General features: G+C 31.8%; 3 protein-coding genes across 14 annotated transcripts in view; 1 reads left to right on the top strand and 2 right to left on the bottom strand.

Moving 5' to 3' along the window:
• The window catches only part of LOC105128317 (uncharacterized), a 5,917-nt gene extending 5,196 nt beyond the window's left edge, over positions 1 to 721 (bottom strand). For all 9 annotated transcript variants that reach the window (XR_842834.1, XR_842831.1, XR_842832.1 and 6 more), the window contains exon 1: positions 18 to 721. Coding sequence is in view for 5 of the 9 variants with exons in the window: in XM_011029927.1 (XP_011028229.1) it covers positions 18 to 578 (561 nt within the window). In the remaining 4 variants the exon portion in view is untranslated. The remainder of the gene's footprint in view (positions 1 to 17) is intronic.
• Positions 583 to 7,469, bottom strand: LOC105128320 (Pentatricopeptide repeat (PPR-like) superfamily protein). Of its 3 annotated transcripts, XR_842835.1 has the most exons (3): positions 4,335 to 7,469; positions 3,812 to 4,040; positions 583 to 839 (listed from the first exon to the last, which is right to left on the bottom strand). XR_842835.1 is itself a non-coding variant. In XM_011029928.1 (2 exons), exons 1-2 carry the CDS (start codon positions 7,462 to 7,464, stop codon positions 5,333 to 5,335), a joined length of 2,007 nt encoding a protein of 668 aa, XP_011028230.1. In that variant the 5' UTR covers positions 7,465 to 7,469; the 3' UTR covers positions 5,254 to 5,332. The 3 variants fall into 3 exon arrangements, 2 of the variants coding, with proteins under 2 accessions (XP_011028230.1, XP_011028231.1); XM_011029928.1 differs by lacking the exons at positions 583 to 839; positions 3,812 to 4,040 and having other exon boundaries at positions 5,254 to 5,346; positions 5,472 to 7,469; XM_011029929.1 differs by lacking the exons at positions 583 to 839; positions 3,812 to 4,040 and having other exon boundaries at positions 5,430 to 7,023; positions 7,158 to 7,291.
• Positions 7,470 to 12,799: 5,330 nt separating this feature from the next.
• Positions 12,800 to 17,956, top strand: part of PKP3 (plastidial pyruvate kinase 3) — a 6,715-nt gene continuing 1,558 nt past the window's right edge. Inside the window, exons 1-9 of one of the 2 annotated variants that reach the window (XM_011029922.1) lie at positions 12,800 to 13,187; positions 13,725 to 14,006; positions 14,461 to 14,626; positions 15,356 to 15,490; positions 15,616 to 15,726; positions 15,830 to 15,918; positions 16,129 to 16,191; positions 16,745 to 16,920; positions 17,814 to 17,916. In XM_011029922.1, the coding sequence (XP_011028224.1) occupies positions 12,975 to 13,187; positions 13,725 to 14,006; positions 14,461 to 14,626; positions 15,356 to 15,490; positions 15,616 to 15,726; positions 15,830 to 15,918; positions 16,129 to 16,191; positions 16,745 to 16,920; positions 17,814 to 17,916 (1,338 nt within the window). In that variant the 5' untranslated portion in view covers positions 12,800 to 12,974. The remainder of the gene's footprint in view (positions 13,188 to 13,724; positions 14,007 to 14,460; positions 14,627 to 15,355; positions 15,491 to 15,615; positions 15,727 to 15,829; positions 15,919 to 16,128; positions 16,192 to 16,744; positions 16,921 to 17,813; positions 17,917 to 17,956) is intronic. The other variant, XM_011029921.1, reaches the window with a different exon arrangement.

Here is a 17,956-nt window from a genome sequence, read left to right as displayed (position 1 = left end):
ACAAACCCCTTTTTCCCTTTACCATTACATGGCTCTAATTTCAATTCTTGCCAACCTGATGACCCAGCTGAAGCAAACCCATTTCCAGGTTCAGATTTTAAAGGTGACCCAGATTCCAAATGGGGCCTATTTGTGGTTTGGGACCCACAATTAAGATCATAGTTAGGGTTTGAAGATGGAGTGGTGGTTCTCTTGTGGAGTGAGAAATGGCCAAATTGTGGCTTGAATTGGAGAGAGAAAGAAGGTAAAATCAAGTTGGAGCTTGAACTGGGGAGAGAAAAATGAGCAGAGAAAACAAGAGGGGAATCGTGTGGAGAACCAAAAAGGCCTGAGCCTGATTTAAGAGAGAGAGAGAAAGGAGAAATGGCTGTTGTTGTGGATGGAGTGTAGGTAAGCTTGAGAGAAGGGCCTGAAGGGAAGTTCGTAGAGAGAGCAAGAGTGAGGTCAGAAATGGACTTTGTTGTGGTGGTAGTGAGGATAGAAGTGAAAGGTTGATTGAGTATTGAAATGGGTAGTTTAGCCTTCAAGAGAGGGTTTTGGATTTGGTGGTCATCTTGAAGATTGAGGGAGAGCTTCATTTTCTTTTTTTAGTACGTTTGGCTTCTTGATGAGTTAAAGATGAACAGAAAGGAAAGTGAAAAAACTTCGATGGGCGGATTTTAATCCTTATCAACAACGGAAACTGGAACTGGACAGAGGCTGTGATTTGGTTTGGGAGTGGAAGAGGGTGAGACAGTTAAAGAGAGCGGTGGTCTCCACACGTTTAGGTTGCTAGAAAAGTCGAATGATACTTTTTCCACAAAGTTCCGGAAGCCAATCTCCAACGAGATAGCTCGCGCCTTTGTCTCGCGGGATAAGAACATTCGCTTTCATGTTTTTTTTTTTTTTTTCTAGCTAAAATTTAGTTTAAAAAAACTATTTTAAGTAGCATTTAAAACTATCATCACATCCATGCTCTTCGAATAAATAACAAATAATAACTTAGGTATTCATAATAAATCTTAAAAAAGAATTTCATACTTTTTTTATTAAAAAATTTCATTCATCAAACACAAGATAAATAAATTATTTATAAAAAATATTAAAAATCACTAAAAAAACTCAAATGTTATAAAAATTTAAAAAACTAAACTCAAGAGTTATGAAAGTTTAAAAAACTCTAATGAACATTTAATATATATAATTATAAATTTTATAATATTTTTTTAAATGATCGTATTCTAAAAATATATCTCATTAAAAACCTTGTAATGAAACAAAATTAAAAAAAATTAAAATATTCTTATATGATTTCTGAATATTTCAAAGTCCAATAAATAATTTTATATTTTTTATATAGAGACTTCAAGCTTCATCTTTGAATACACGAGGATTAAAAAAATATCAAATCACTTTATTAAAACCTTATAAAATAAAACTCAATAAGAAAAAACCTAAGCAAAGAAAAAAAAATATAATTTGAATTGGTTTCATTTCAAAAATACATATTTTATGATAAAATTTTAAAATGATGCACTCCAATATTATAGATAAATTTCTTGAAAATTGAGGAGAGTAAATTTTGTAAATAAATTTGTTAAATTATCATATAATCTAATTTGTCTTATATCAATTTTTTTTCCTTGTTAAAGCTCATGAGTATAAAAAAAACTTTAGTAAGATATATCTTGTTTGGTCTTCTTTCATGTAGCATGCTCTAAGATGAGTGATATAGGCATCATTATCTTCAAATAATATTATGAGATTATTTTTAGTAGTTGACAATTCATTTTTTTTTATATGCTAAATAATTAACCTTGACTATATACATTATCGACTTGCTTCATGGATTGTAATAATTTCTAAATGATTTGATGAAATAGTCACTAATGATAAGTAAAAACTAAATAGAAAAAATTAAAGATAAATATATCAAGATATTTGATTTCACAACACGTGTCATATACTCAGTTGTATTTAATAATTTTATTTTTTAAAATAAATTTTTTATTTAATCAAATAATTATACATGCCAATAAAATATAAAAGAAGTCGTGAACAATAGCTAAAGACTAAACTTAAAAAACAAAGAAATAGATGTAAATCAAGATATTTAATTTTATAAAACAAGTCTTGTATCCACTTATGTCTAATATTTTTTTCCCTATAATAAATTATTTATTAATCAAATAATAATAGAATTTTCATGCACTAAGTCATAGGTTAGAGTATAAAAGATCCTGAAAAAAAAAATATTTTAACCATGAATTCAAAATTAGTTGCATACTAAATGCTATTTTTATCTAATATTGAAATGGAAACATAATGGATTTACTTGAGTAAAATCGAGTTGACCAACAAAACTCACGAGGATAATCTCGCAAAAAACAAATTGAAAAATTCAATCTCTAATTAATTTAATAGTAAAGGATAAAACTAATAAAAAAATCACTAAAAAAACACATAAATAAACTCAAGTAAACCAACCAAATTCACATTACAAGTTATGCACACTATTGGATTCAATAACATTTTTATCCTAGAGATCATTTTTTTATTTAATTATACACAACAAAGCACATGATAAAAAAAAAATTTGTATGGAATGTTTTATAAGTAAAAAACCATGATAAGTGCGTGAAATTGAGCTAGTAAAAGTAGATCATTAATAAAAAATAGTAAAATTATATTTTTTAATTTAAAATTAAATAAAAAAATAGGTAGTTTTGAACTTGAAGTATTTTTTTTTTTACTAAACCAAATGATCATAAAAGTTATTATTCATTCACTTCCAAGATTGAAATAATAAAATAGGCACAATATTTCCTATACATATAGACATTTTATAATTATACCATCATTAAGAAATCAATTAATTCAAAAATCTATATAGAATTACTTGTCACATATTAATATAATTTATCATGATATAATCTAGTAAATGGCATGTCAATAGTCTATTTATCATTTGTTTTACTATTTTATATTGATTAGTTGATGCTTAAGTATTATATTTTTTTTAGCAATGCAATATCTAATTGCTTGACATTGTAGTTTGAGTGTTCTTTAAAATAATCTACCTAAAAAAAATCAAATTGATATTTTTTTAGATTTTTTATGATTTTAATATAAGAATGTCAAAACCATTAAAAAAATCAATTTAATATTTTTAAGACAAAAATTATTTTAAAAAATATATTTAATCAACCATATTACTAAACAAATTAATTTAGTTACTTAGATCACCATTCTTTAAAAGTTTTGTTAGATTTTTGTAGAAAGTAACTAAACTATCTTTGAGTTTATTTCAATCAATATACAATAAAAAAGTAAATTTTAAAAAGAAAAAATAACTCAATTGATGACATTTTCAATGTCTTTATTAAGGGATACTTAATGCGTGGACTCAATTACAAAAGGAAATAAAAATATAAGGATTTTATTTAGCTTTCCAAACCACAAAACTAACCATTTATTTGCAAAAAAATTAAATATGGATGAGATAATAATTTACTATGCATACTTCAAGAGCTCGGTTATATTTTAAAATATTTTTTATTTTAAAATATATTAAAAAATTAATTTTAATATATGAAAACAATATGAAAAAAATAAAAAAAATATTTTTTTAAAAATAATTTTAAAACATAAAAACATGTTGGGAGTTAACTTTTTAATTCTCCATACAGTCAAAGTTTATTTTTGGAGTTGGGATCCACTCCTCATCAGTTGCGTGCCTCACTGCTTCCCGTAAAATGACTTATTAAAAGAAACAAATAAATTAGCTAGAAGAGAAGCAGATAAATGAATAAAGAGAATATCCTAATCCAACCGGAAATAAGCAAATGCATCGCCTTCTTTTCAAGTATCGTTTATGCAGCTTTGCAAAGCAAAATCCAACCGCTGCAATCAAGAGCTTTTTCTCATGACAAGACTAGGCAAGCTACCCACAAGAACAAATAACTGGGCATGAATAAAAACGAAGAAACTGTGGAGATGAAATAATTCTGGCCAAGACAATCCTCCCTCAGCACATGCTTGACAACGGCAGAACAATGCAGCTGCCTAATGTAGAATAAAGAAAGGATTATGCAGAGAGTTTACAGATTGTCATAACACACATTGAAAAAGAAAAGGATATACTTCAGTGATAGAGATTCAGGATTGTGGGGTGCATATTTGCTTAGCAATTATGAACCTTTCATTTATCAAAGAACATCTAAGCTCAAACTAGTTAAAACGACACATACTGGAGAAGAATAGAACACATGCTGCTTGTAATAAGTAGATTACTTATTAATGCACAAACCAGGGCAAATACTAGCAGTCATAATTCCTTCAACAGGAAAGCATACCTATCAATAGTTTATATTTACCACAACCATCAAGTGTATCATTGATTACAATGTTTGGTACTCCAAAAAGCTGTAAGAAAGGATGGTATAATGTCAACGCCCGGGAAAATCTCGCAAAGCTTGTATTTACAATAGCAAAATGGAAAAGGAACTCCCTAGGTTCTGTGTAAAGGAAATGTGCCGTGTGAGGAAATATTCATTTATAGACAGAAAATACAGAGATAAACAAAATAGCTACAATCATGGAGAATCACTGATATCTTGGTTATTATCAGAAGAATCTGATTTTCCTCTAATATCCCCCTCAAAGTTGGCGTGGTGGAAAAGGCACAACTTGCCACGATCCAATAAAAACTGTAATCTGGCCATCCCTTTTGTGAAAACATTAACCAGCTGGAGGTGTGAGGTGACAAAGCTGAGACCAATAACCCTTTGAGCAACAGGTTCCCGAATAAAATGATAGTCAATATCAATATTTTTGGAGCGAGATTTGGACATCGAGTTGGAAGCAATGAAAATAGCATTGTTTTTGTCGCATAAAAGTCTGGGAGGAGAAGAAAGACTGATTTGGAGTTGTCTGAAAAGTTTAAGCATCCAAAAGAGTTCCGCAACAACGTAGGCAAGAGCATGGTACTTGGCCTCAGCACTAGAATGGGCAACAGTAGTTTGCATTTGAGAGCACCATGAAATCAAATTACAGCCAAGATAAACAACAAATCCAGTTCAACAACTGTCAAGTGTCGAGATAGCCAGCCCAATCAGAATCAAAGTAGCCAAGCAAGGTCCAAGAAGAATCCCATGAGAGTTGCAGGCCATAATATATTGATTCATAAACCACATATTCCACACTTCACAAGACGGATATAGAATGTACCAAGAGCTATAAACGACCTCGTTTTCTCCAATAATCTTGAGCAAGATTTGTAGCAACAACTTTAAAAGCATATTCATCTTCAAATAGCCAGTTCATAATGGTTTGCCTTCCATGCTTCAAGCCCTTATTCCCCATGCACTAATGATTCAAGAAACAATAAAAAAAGAAATAAATATAAAGAAATAAATTAAAAAGAAAAAGAAAAAATCAGAAATGGTTTAACCATTTCGTTCAAATCTTAATTCAGCAACTGTTCATCGCACCTGTTTCTCCTCTTTCCATTTCATTCTCTTCTGAATTGAATAATGGTTTCACCATCCTATCCAACATGGAGTATATTTCTCTCATCTCTGAACAAGATGGATTCCCAACAATAAACTCATGGACTATGCCATCAACCTCAATTGAGCTACAACCAGGTACCTTTTTTACTCCAAGATCTTTCATTTCACGTCTCACCCTGTTTACATCCACCCATCTACCAGCAGAGGCATAGATATTTGCGAGAAGCGTGTGAACACTAGAGTCCCTTGACTCAATTTTCACAAGCTGTTCAGCCACCCGCTCACCCATTTGAACATTTTTATAGATTCTGCAAGCACTGAGCAAAGAACCATAAAGCGGAACTATGATCTCATTATTTGCGTTCACTATTTTTTTTATCAACTCTTCTGCTTCATCCAATTGTCCAGCTCGACCAAGTAAGTCAATCAGACACCCGTAGTGCTCTAACTTAGGCTCAATATTATAAATACTTGTCATGGAATTAAAGAACTCACGGCCTTCTTTGACCAGTCCTCCATGGCTGCATGCACTTAAAACACCAATGAAGGTAACTTCATCAGGTATGGCCTCGACTTGTTTCATTTTTGAGAACAATTCAAGTGCCTTGCTTGTTTTCCCATTCATAGCAAGCCCACATATCATTGAAGTCCATGTAGCTGTATCTTTTTCTCTCAACCCACAGAAAATCCTCAAAGCTTTTTCAATGCACCCACATTTGGAATACATTTCTATAAGAGAAGTTCCAACAACTGCATCAACTGGAATTCCTTTCTCGTCTATGTATCCATGAATCCAAGTCCCCTGCTCAAGAGCTCCCATTTGAGCACAACCTGTGAGAAGAGCAACCAGTACAAACTTATCTGGCTTAACCCTTTGGATTTGCATTTCTTGAAACAGGGCCACAGCCTCGTCAAAATGATTAAACTGCACATACCCATTAATCATCGCCGTCCAAAGAACAACGTCCCTAACTGGACTCCTCTCAAACAACTCTCTAGCCTTATCCAGCTCACCGTAGTTTACATAACCTGACACCATACTAGTCCAACAAATAACATTTTTATGAGGCATCTCGTCAAATATTTTTCGGGCTACACTCAAACAACCACACTTACAGTACATGTCCAATAATGCACTGCCAATAATAGAAGTGAGTTCAAGTCTATCCCTTACATAACAATGAATTTCCTTGCCGAGTTCCAAGCATTTCAATGCCGCACAAGCTGAAAGAGTGCTCACCACCGTAGGCTCATTAGGCCTCAAATAACTCTCTTCTCTCATACAACAAAAAACATCAATAGCATCCTCAAATCTTCTACGCTTAACATACCCGGAAATCAACACATTCCAAGAAACCACATCTCTCTCAGGCATTTCATCAAACAACTTCCTCATAACATCCACTTGACCCAATTCAGCATACATATCAATGAGTGAGTTACACACATAAGTATCAGATTCAAGCCCGGTTTTCATCACAAATCCATGAAGTTTTTCAGCTTCTAAAACATTTCCTAAGCACCCAATCGCCTTCAAAACAAAAGGGTAAGTAAAATTATCAGGCCACAGACCATCCTCCCTCAATTTATTGAACAACATTAAACATTTTCTAAAGAAACCCTTCTTTGCAAAGGCTTTAATCATAATATTATAAAAAAATAAACCTGGGTTTTGAATATAATTGAAGATTCTTTCAGCATGAACCAAGTTTCCATTAGATGGGTCTGCACAAAAGACCATGAGCTTCTTAAGAGTGTCTGTGCTTTGATGGAGGCCGCCCCGGAAAATCTGGGCCTGGATTTGTTTAAGCTGGTTCATTGTTTTGCAGTGTCGAAGAAGAGAGATGCAGCATTGCTGGTTGAGCTTTGTGGATTTTGCAAGAGTAGAAATTTTTTTGGGTCTTGAGAAGCACTGGCGGGAAAGTAACCGCATTAAGAGAAGGGTGTTGCCTTCAGTAAGGCATGTTGACATCCTGTTGAATGGCAAATATTTGTATTACGTGTCCGTCGCAACCTTTTATAGTGTCAAAAAATATGAGGCTCGTGGGATTAGTCGTGGTGCGCGCAAGCTGGTCCGGACACCCACGTTAGTCAAAAAAAAAAAAAAAATATGATGTGACCCTCGACAGTTTAGATTACAGTTGCTTTAAAACCCGCGCTAAATCTAGAATAAGATTTTAGATTAATTTTTAATATAATAAAAGAATATATTAATATTATAATACATTTTACTGTTTCCTTTTTTAATTAAAAAAATACAAAAATCTTATTTATGTTTAATAAAATAAAATTTAAAAATAGATAAATGTGAAAAAAAAATAATGCTAATTAAATACTAAATTGTTAAGCCAATGTTTTTTCTGAAAAAAAAAAGAGATGAATATGTAAATGTTTAACACTTACTTTTCTTTTGAATTTATGTATTTTTTAATCTTAAATATTATTTTTTATTATTAAGAATCAGCTATTTTAAAAAATTACCTCATGCAAATACAATTCATTTACATTAGATATAAAAAATATAAATTATTATAGTCTCTTTAAAATATTATAAAAATTAAAAATAAATTAAAAAATAACTGTTATATTAAAAAAATGACAAAAATATTAAATTAATTAAAATTGATATAAAAATTAATTTAAACTAAAAACTAAGAAAGAAGGAATATTAATTAAAAAAATATAAAAGAGAGAGAAGGGTAAACATGTACTCCAAGCCAACTATTCTAGCTCAAGCTTAATTAGGCTTGAAACCCCAAGTTTTTGTTTTTTTTTTTTTACAATAAAAGGGACATATAAAATTTCATTTGCTTTTTTATTTTTAAAAAATAAACTAAGTAATATATCACTTGTTATCTAATTTTTAAGCATTAGTGGTGAAAACCTACTAGAAACTCAAGTTTTCAACTTTTAAATAAAAAATAATTTTCAACTAATTTCTCACAAGAAACACTCTGTAAATCTTAATATACCAATGTACGACTTTACTAGCATATAAACAGTCTAAAATAATTGTAATGAAGAGTTTTGATTAAAATATTTATATAGTAAATTATTTAATAATAAAATTTTGAATTAAGGTTTGTGATATGACCTTATTCAACATACTTTGTTGTTGGATGTTTTTATTATTTTTCTTTTATTATTTTTATTTGTATTAGTTGGTATTAAAACCCAATAATTTTAGATTATTGCTTGTTATGTGCTACAACCTCGTGGCTATTTGTTTTCTTGTTGTGTGTTCCAACAACTATGGTAATAAGAGGTTACAAAGTAGAGTGTGGTTAAAAAGAGGAGGAGGAGATTCTTTTAAGAGAGAAAAATGTTCACGAGCTCGTGATAAAGAATATCTAGAGGTATGTTATAAAGTTGACTCGTTTGTTAGGCCAAAGAGATTTATAAAAACAAGGTCAAAAAAAGAGTGGTCATAAATCTATATAGGCAATACCATAAACACTTTCCAGGAGAAATAACAGAGGAGGCAGTTTATTGATCAAGAAGAAAATTCAATTAGAGATTTTGAATTAAAATCCCTAAATTTATGGAAACTTAACAAGCAAAGGAGTTCATATATTGGTTAAAATGAGGTAGAATGAATTTTTAGTACAAAGAGGTTCGAATAGGAAAGAGTACAATTGGTTAAGATTAGATTGAAAAATTAGGCTTCTCCCTTGTAAGAGCAGTTAAAAAAGACTAAGGAGAGACAAGAGAAATTGAAGATTAATAACCAGGATAGGATAAAAAAGAAGATGAAGGATAATTTCCTCCCCTTTTGGTGTACGTAAACCCTATACTAAAGGCTCCACACACTAAGATAAGGAGTAAGTTAATTAATGAGTATATTGATGAGTTCTTCCGGTCAGTGACAATGAATGATTCATCAGAAATAGAAAAGCAGCTGGTTGACACGTACTTAAATGAATTGCGATAATCCATTTAAGACATGATGTGTTTGTAATTTTTTTGCACAGTTTTAGAAGCCTATTAAAGGGCTTTAATTATGGAGAAACAATAAGTTATCAAGGTAACTAATAAATGTGGAATAAGTTATCAAGGTAACTAATAAATGTGGCTTTGGGTTTGACCAAAATAATAGAGAGGTGACAAAAATCTTTCATTCAACCACAATCAGCATCTAAATAAACCACATATCAAGATTCTAGTTTTATATTTTGGTGTTTTAGATATGGTGAGTTGGAATATCAAATTGCTGAATGCTATAAGATAAAGAGTCATTTTAGTTAAAATGAGTTTGTAAAAGAATTTAATAAAGAGAAAGGTAATCTTATTTATGATGTTTCAGATGTTAGTAAGAAGGTTTTGTAAGATAGTAATAATGTTACCTTAATCATTCAAAAAACATGTTTACTTTTAAGAATAATTCGAACGAAGATTGGCTACACGCTAATCTCTTCCATTCAACTTATGCTATTAAGAACAATGTATATAATTTGATTATTAATAATGATATTTATAAGAACATGGTGTTGATTGAGGCAATAAAAAGTAGCTCAAGAAAAAACATTTCAGGCCCTAGAAATTAAAGTGGTTGAATCAGTATAGCATGGTAATCGTGAACCAACATTGTCTTGTTTTATTTTTTTACAAGTAATATATATTTTGATAATATGATGGTGTGATATGATATCTATGAATGCATGTCATCTACTATTAGACAAACCATAACAATATAACAAGAATGACATGCATGACAAACCACATAATATATATATTCTCAATGTAAAAAGAAAGCGTATAATATTGGTGTCCAAAAAAGAAAACAATTGTTGAAAACAAGGGTTAAAATATGTTATTTTTATCCTAGTTTATAAAGAAAAATGAAAAGGAGATTAAAGAGTATCAGTATGGTGTGAAAAATAATATGATATAAAATAAACAACTTATGATTAGTGATGGATTTGTAAAAATTAAAATTATTTTAAAAATTAATTTTTTATCTACTTTATCTGAGTTAACTAATTTTATAGTACCAACACGTCAGATATTAACACAAGAATTCTAAACTTTTTTTTTAATAATTGAAGACAACATCACCATACGTGGATGTTTAATTTTTTTTAGAGTTAAAATAAGTTTCACGGCTTACTCTTTCAAATTTACTATATTTTCCTACTTGATTTAAAACTATATTTTTTATTTGAATTAGATTTTTTTTCAGCTTTGTCTGTAATTTTTTCCAAGTATATAACCAGCCTAAAATAATTGTAATAGAGATTTTGAATAGAATATTTGTGTGATGAAATATTGAGTAACAACAAAATTGTTTGTTGTTTTTCTTTTATCATTTTCGCATGCATGAATAAAATAATAACTCAATGAGGTAAATTAATAATTCAATACGTTCCTTCTCGATGCATGTAGATGGATGTGAGAATGTCAGTATTCACGGCTTTCGTCTTTCTCCTCCAAGGTCAGCGGCTAAAACCTCTCGTCTTCTTTGTTCTGGCTAACCCATAAAATAAATAAATAAATAAATAAAAATCACGAGTGAAGCATAATTACAACCTTATCCTTTTATTCCCAGGAACATGTGGACTATAATTTTCCCGAGCTGAGATCTTCATGTCGTTGTCTCCACTCTCAACAGGAAAGTATTTGCATGAAGCGCAGCACGTGCCTGGCTCCCTCGATATTCTCGACGGATGAACAGAATATACCAAGCCTTAATTATAAATATTTGCGCGTACAAATTTGATATACTCGCCGGCAGTGGCAAGAAAACGTCGCCGTCTGATGACAAAATCGACACGTGTTCGAGTTTGTTTTGAATTATAAATATCTGTAGGAGCTGAGGAGTTTGTTAGCCTTTGTTATCTTCGCCGTTCGATGATGGTTAGTACACGTGGCGGAGATCCGTGGTGTTTATTATGAGATTGTCGACAGAGACCGTTGAGACGATATTTTCTATGATCGGGGGAGCCTAAGACAAGCAAGCTTTCTTGTTTTTGTGATGCCCTGATGATTGAATAAATTAAACCCACGTGCCTCTTGCCGCTCGTTACGCACAGCCATTTGTATTAGCGTTTAAAATTTTATTTTATTTTTATTTAAAATTGAAGGTGGTATTAATTTTTTTTTTAAATTAAAAAAATAATTATTTTAATATATTTTTTAGTAAAAAAAAATTTAAAATATAATATTTATCCTATTTCTAACCAGACACTTATTATAATGCTATATTCAGTATATCTTAAAATCAGTTGAATTTTTTTAAATAAGTAAAAGTTAGCAATCTTCTTTAACTTGATTATTTGGACCCAAAAAAGAAGAATATTTTTTTATAATGTATTTATTATTTAATTTAATTTGAAAAATCAAATATTATGTTTCTTAATTTTATTTAGTTTAGAAATCCTTATAATAACTCTATCTTTATTTATTATGATTTTTTCTCCTCCATCTCAAAATAGACATAAAACTAGTATAAATAATATTATTTAATTGTATTTTAGCAAATTACTTGAATATGATATATTCAATAATAAAATTTTAAATTAATATTCTCATGTGGTGATTAATTCAATTAGATCCTTGTTGTTTATGTTTATAATCCTTTTTATGTTTTTCTTATATTAGCAATTATTATAATACTCAGACAAGCATTTTTCAGGACTGAAATAATTATATTTATTATATAGTTGGTCATGAACTCTATATAAATCATGCATCACAAGGCATTCATTAAAAATCTTAAAAATACTATGTCCGGTCAACAATTTTCAAGTGTCACTCCAATCTAGAAATAAATATTATATGCTATAGTACTAGTTCCCATGTAATAAATAATGTACAATTTATTATAAGATAAATAAGGGTAGGATTTAGGGATTAAAATTTAATATAAATATGATAGATATCGACTTGACCTGAAATATATAAATAATATTTATTATTTTATCATTTAATATACATATACATACTTCAAATATAAATACTAACTATTTTATTTTTTATTAATTAATATATAATACTAAATAATAAATACTCATTGGATATTTCAATAAATAATTTATTTATATCTAATTTTTTATTAAATAGATAGTATAGAAAATATAAATATTAAAATTTTTGACTCGCGGATATCCTTCTCTACAAGGATCTATGGAGAAAAAAGAAATTTATTAAGATAATAAATTACACAAAACATAATAATGTAAATAACTCACAAAGTAAACGGTGTCACACACTCGCAACCCTGCGAGTAAGATAGTAGTTTTCTCCGTTTGAAAAACTCCCACAGGCCACAGGGAAGCCAACTGTCCTAACAAGAATAGAACTCTCTATTAGTTTTCTCATTGTTTTTTTTTTTCAAGTAGCAGAGCCGCATAACGCAAGCGCTTCCCTCTCTATAAACACTGTCGCTGTTTCTCTCAGGAGCTTATCAGTCTTCATTGGCCCTCCCCTCTCCTTCTATCTCTACATTTATATCACGGAGCAGGAAAAGCCAAAACCTGAGAAGAAATGACAACGATCAACAATATGTCGACGAGAATGTGTAGGGATCATCGGATTTTGTCGTCGTCGGGTAACTTGAGTGATGTGTTTGTGTTAGAATCAAGGTTTAGAAAGAGATGTTTCTTCCAAAATTCCAAATTTACAGTTAGATCTATGAAAGTCAGTGAGCAGAACCAGACGAGAAAGCTTGCGTCTTCTAACGGGCCCTTAACGGGTTCTGTGAGTTCTTTTTATGCTCTTTTATTTTTCTTTTATGGACTATATACCCTGTTTGGATTCTGAGATGCTATTCGGAGAGAGATGAAAATATTTTATTTTGAATTTGGAGATTTTTTTTTTCCCACTGAGCTAAAACTTGAAATTTTGGCTTGCTTTAGTATGGAGGACAGTGTTTTGTTTATCATTAATAATCAATTTGATGTAGTACAGAAAACTAATAACTGAAAAGGCTGCGCATCAATCAATTATAGCGTGGAAGTTGAATAGTTATGATAGGGACATCAACTTCCCAGGGAAACATCTTGTTAATAGCGTAATCTTAATTAAGCATTCACCTTCAGTGATTATGACTTATACTTGTTAACTGGGGAAGATGGAAGAACTCTTTAATCCTAGACTTGCAAAAACGACACGTCAAATGCTCTGTTTTGTAGTGCTGTTTTATTATACTATCCTGCTTCTATCTTTTCCCTTTCGAGTGTTAACATTTTGTTTGTTTTCTTTGCAAGTTTGTAACTTGAGATTCTATTGTTTTAGGAAAAGGTGAGCTCTCCTTTTGAGCTTCTGACCAACAATCAAACTCTGGGAAAGGAAAATATAAATCCAATTGCTCGAAGGAAAACAAAAATAGTTTGTACAATTGGTCCTTCCACAAGCTCGCGTGAAATGATATGGAAACTGGCAGAAACTGGAATGAACGTGGCCCGGTTGAATATGTCGCATGGAGACCATGCTTCCCACAAGAAAACTATCGATCTGGTCAAAGAGTATAATGCACAATCCGACGACAATGTTATTGCCATAATGCTAGACACTAAGGTATATTGATTTAAAATCTTGATTCAATTTTTCTCCTTATCGGCTTCTGATCAACAGATATTTAATAAATTCAAATCTGATCATTTTATCCTTGTTTCTGTGGTGAAACCGATTTATGATCATTTGTTACTACATAACCAATTTGTTAATTTTTAACCAAATATGTAGTTGGGGTGTCAGTGAAAGCTTGTGGGTTTCTCCTTTCATTTCTATTATTTATATTCACCAAGCGACATCTGAGTTCGGATGCCCCAAGTTTTCTTCGGAATGCGTTTTGGGGGAGTGTGTTCGAAGAGGTTTAGTGATTGCATGCCAAGAAAGTTGCACAGCAATTATTGCCATTGGTTCAAATCCACTCATCCAACATCACGCTCTGTGTTCTTGCCTGATGTGCTGCATGTTTAGACCTACTGTGAAAATGTCAAAGTCCTATGTGTTTTTTAATGTAATGCAGGGTCCCGAGGTTAGAAGTGGAGATGTGCCTCAACCAATTATTCTCAAGGAGGGACAAGAGTTTAATTTCACCATCAAAAGAGGAGTCAGCACTGAAGACACTGTTAGTGTAAACTATGATGACTTTATAAATGACGTGGAGGCTGGGGACATGCTACTGGTGGATGGTAAGTGATCATATTCTACACTGGCTTTTCATTGATTGTAGGTCAGTTTTGTTATCTCCGTACTTCTGTACCATCTGATAGGTGTGGTGTAATTGGAATCTATAGTTAGAAATAGATGAGTTGTATAATAGAAAGATGTATATGATAATAAAAACCAGAAACACATCTATAAATCTCTAATTTCAATAATTGAGTTGAAGTGGTATATGCGTTTTCTTTTACTTTCTGAGAACTTTTTACAATGGCCAATATTTATGTATGATGGCCATATGAGGAACTGGACTGGCTTGGAGGCCTCACAACTACCAAATTATCAGGAAACCTGTGTGATTTTTTCTTAATATGGATAATTCATCATAGATGGAAAAAGTTAACCAGCTCATTTTGTTATTTCTCTTTTGGACTTGCTTTTGGAATTTGCAAATTGTTATTAATGGATTGGTAGATGGCTTTTCTTACAGTATGTATGTTAGTTGCTAGTACTGTATGGTATGGCTTTTCTTACAGTATGTATGTTAGTTGCTAGTACTGTATGGTAGCATAATGCACTTTATTTCCTGATGTTTGGATTCTATTCTATACGTGGATTCTCAAGATCATGAATCAGCTTCTATTTCTTTCCTGTTCCCATCTATTGACAAAGGGAATGCTCTACAAAGAATTCTCTGAAGTCTAATGTTCCTTTGCTGGTCACAAGACATGAAGAGCTATTTTCTGTGAATTTTATAGGTGGAATGATGTCATTGTCTGTGAAGTCAAAGACAAAGGATGCAGTTAAGTGTGTGGTAGTTGATGGTGGAGAACTAAAATCAAGGCGCCATTTAAATGTGCGGGGAAAAAGCGCAACTTTGCCTTCAATTACAGGTTTCTTATCTGTTTCAATTTCTTATTGTAACAGTATGATGTGAAGATTTAATTATTCATTTATCCTCTGTTATCTTCTGAACACTATGCTCTATTTTTGTGTGCTACGTTGTCATTATCTACAGACAAAGACTGGGAAGATATCAAATTTGGGGTGGATAACCAAGTTGATTTTTATGCCGTGTCCTTTGTAAAGGATGCAAAAGTGGTTCACGAGTTGAAAGATTATCTCACAAGTAAAGTTTTTTCTCCATATAAACAGGTCTTCAAGTTACAGCTACATTTGAGAGTTCATGTCTCTCCAATTTGTCTATTTGAACTGTTGCAAACATCATGCAGGCTGCAATGCTGACATCCATGTGATTGTAAAAATTGAAAGTGCTGACTCTATACCAAATCTCCAGTCAATAATTTCTGCATCAGACGGGGTCAGTTTTGATATTCTTAATGGATTATTGTAGATCTATCTATCTATCTACATGTGTTTTAGAGTTCTTAATGGGAGACTACAAATTTCTCTTCTTTGTGTGAAGATGTGTTGGGTGCACTTACCTTGTACATGTGTTCATGTGTGTTATCTATTGCTTGGTATAATAATGTTCAGTTCACTTTTAACTGTTTTTCATTGGTTTTGAAAGGCAATGGTTGCTCGTGGAGACCTCGGTGCTGAACTTCCAATAGAGGATGTCCCTTTATTGCAGGTAATTGAACAGAGAATGTGGCATGTCCAATAACAACTTCCATAGTGCACATAATACATGCATGTCAAATTTGGATCTGGGACTTGATTAAGATGGAAAAGCCTGAGGTTGAGACTCACCTCTTTCTTGGATATATGGAGTTATTTCTGAATCTAAGAAAAAAGATTATAGTAGTAATAGCTTGAAATGAATTCTTGAGATTCTACATATGGATCAATTTTGCATTTTGTCACATTTTATTTGCCGATTTAGTACATGTTGTAAGGAAGGGTGCAAAAGGATCCATAAATCCGACCCCAACTAGTTTGGAATTGAGGCTTGGTTGCTTTTGTTGGTGGTCATCTAAATTCACTTATTTCTTAGCATAACCTGCTTGCCATGCATGGTTGATCCTACCTGGTAAAATCATGGTAGGTGAAACTGCTATCCTTACCCAAATGTAGCCTTAAAAACTACTAACAGCAGTTACCTTTTTAATACTTGTCTTGTTTAGAGTTTAATCACTTCACTTGAATTCTTTGTTTAGTCAAGTGCTTTATGATCATGCAAACAGGAAGACATCATTAGAAGGTGTCACAACATGCAGAAGCCTGTTATTGTAGCAACAAACATGCTGGAAAGCATGATTGATCATCCTACACCAACAAGGGCTGAGGTTTCTGACATAGCAATTGCAGTACGTGAAGGTGCTGATGCAGTCATGCTTTCAGGAGAAACTGCCCATGGAAAGTAAGTGAAATTGGTCCGAATCAAGTGATTCAGAAAACAGCAACAGAATATTTTTCTTTTCTTCTGTCCTTTTCTTCCCTCTCTGTGTTTGATGACAGAACAGAAACTGGCAACATAATGTTTTTCTGGCTAGTGGAGAGCTGGCTCAAATTTCTAGACTGCTTTGTGTTGCAAGCCTTCAGCTATTATAGGATATATAGTCTTACCACTCGGTTGATTTGGCTTTCAGCTTTACTGTTGGCACTTCCATTGGCCTATCATTGTGCATTACTGAGTGCCATCCAGCACCTACTAATGGCAATTGCTGCTATGGTGAGACTCAATGTCAGTTGTCTACCATTGCTGGAAACAATCACCAGCCACCTAAATTCCATCTAAAATAATGATAACATATGATTTTTTCTTAAGATGGATCAGAAAATTACAAAATCATTTTTAAAACATGTTTTCCATCAAAAATATTTTTCAGCGAGCACATTTTACGAGCTTATTGAGTTACATAAAACTAGAGAAGTTCCCTTTTTTAAAACCTTCAAGCGCCAGTAACACGATATAAGTTTGACTTTCATGCTCTCTCTCTGTCAAGTCATAGTTCATATTTCAATTAGCTCCTCTGATGAAAGGAGTATGAAGATATCATCAATGATAGTGGTGGTTAAGTCTCAGTATGGCGCATCATTATGATAACTAACTCATAATTGTTTTTCTGGGTAATCTTGTATTATTACTAAGAATTTTGATCCTAACAGGTTTAATGGCATGTTTCACAATCATGTTTTACTTAGTTTCCTCATCCCAGTTATGATTTTGTTTTCTCAATCTTTCATGCAGACAACTTAATTTTACTTTTCTCTTGCAATGGATTTATTTGTTATTTATGGCAATGAATATAGGTATCCACTTAAAGCTGTCAAAGTCATGCACACAGTGGCATTGAGAACAGAATCAAGTCTGCCATGTAACACAACAGCTCCAACCCACAATGTCTATAAGGTATGCATTGAGAGAGAGGGGGGGGGGGGGGTTTTAATTTTTT

This window comes from Populus euphratica, unplaced genomic scaffold (assembly GCF_000495115.2).
Source record: "Populus euphratica unplaced genomic scaffold, PopEup_1.0 scaffold49.1, whole genome shotgun sequence".
Taxonomy (NCBI): Eukaryota; Viridiplantae; Streptophyta; class Magnoliopsida; order Malpighiales; family Salicaceae; genus Populus; species Populus euphratica.
This window is presented reverse-complemented; position numbering and strand designations above follow the sequence as displayed.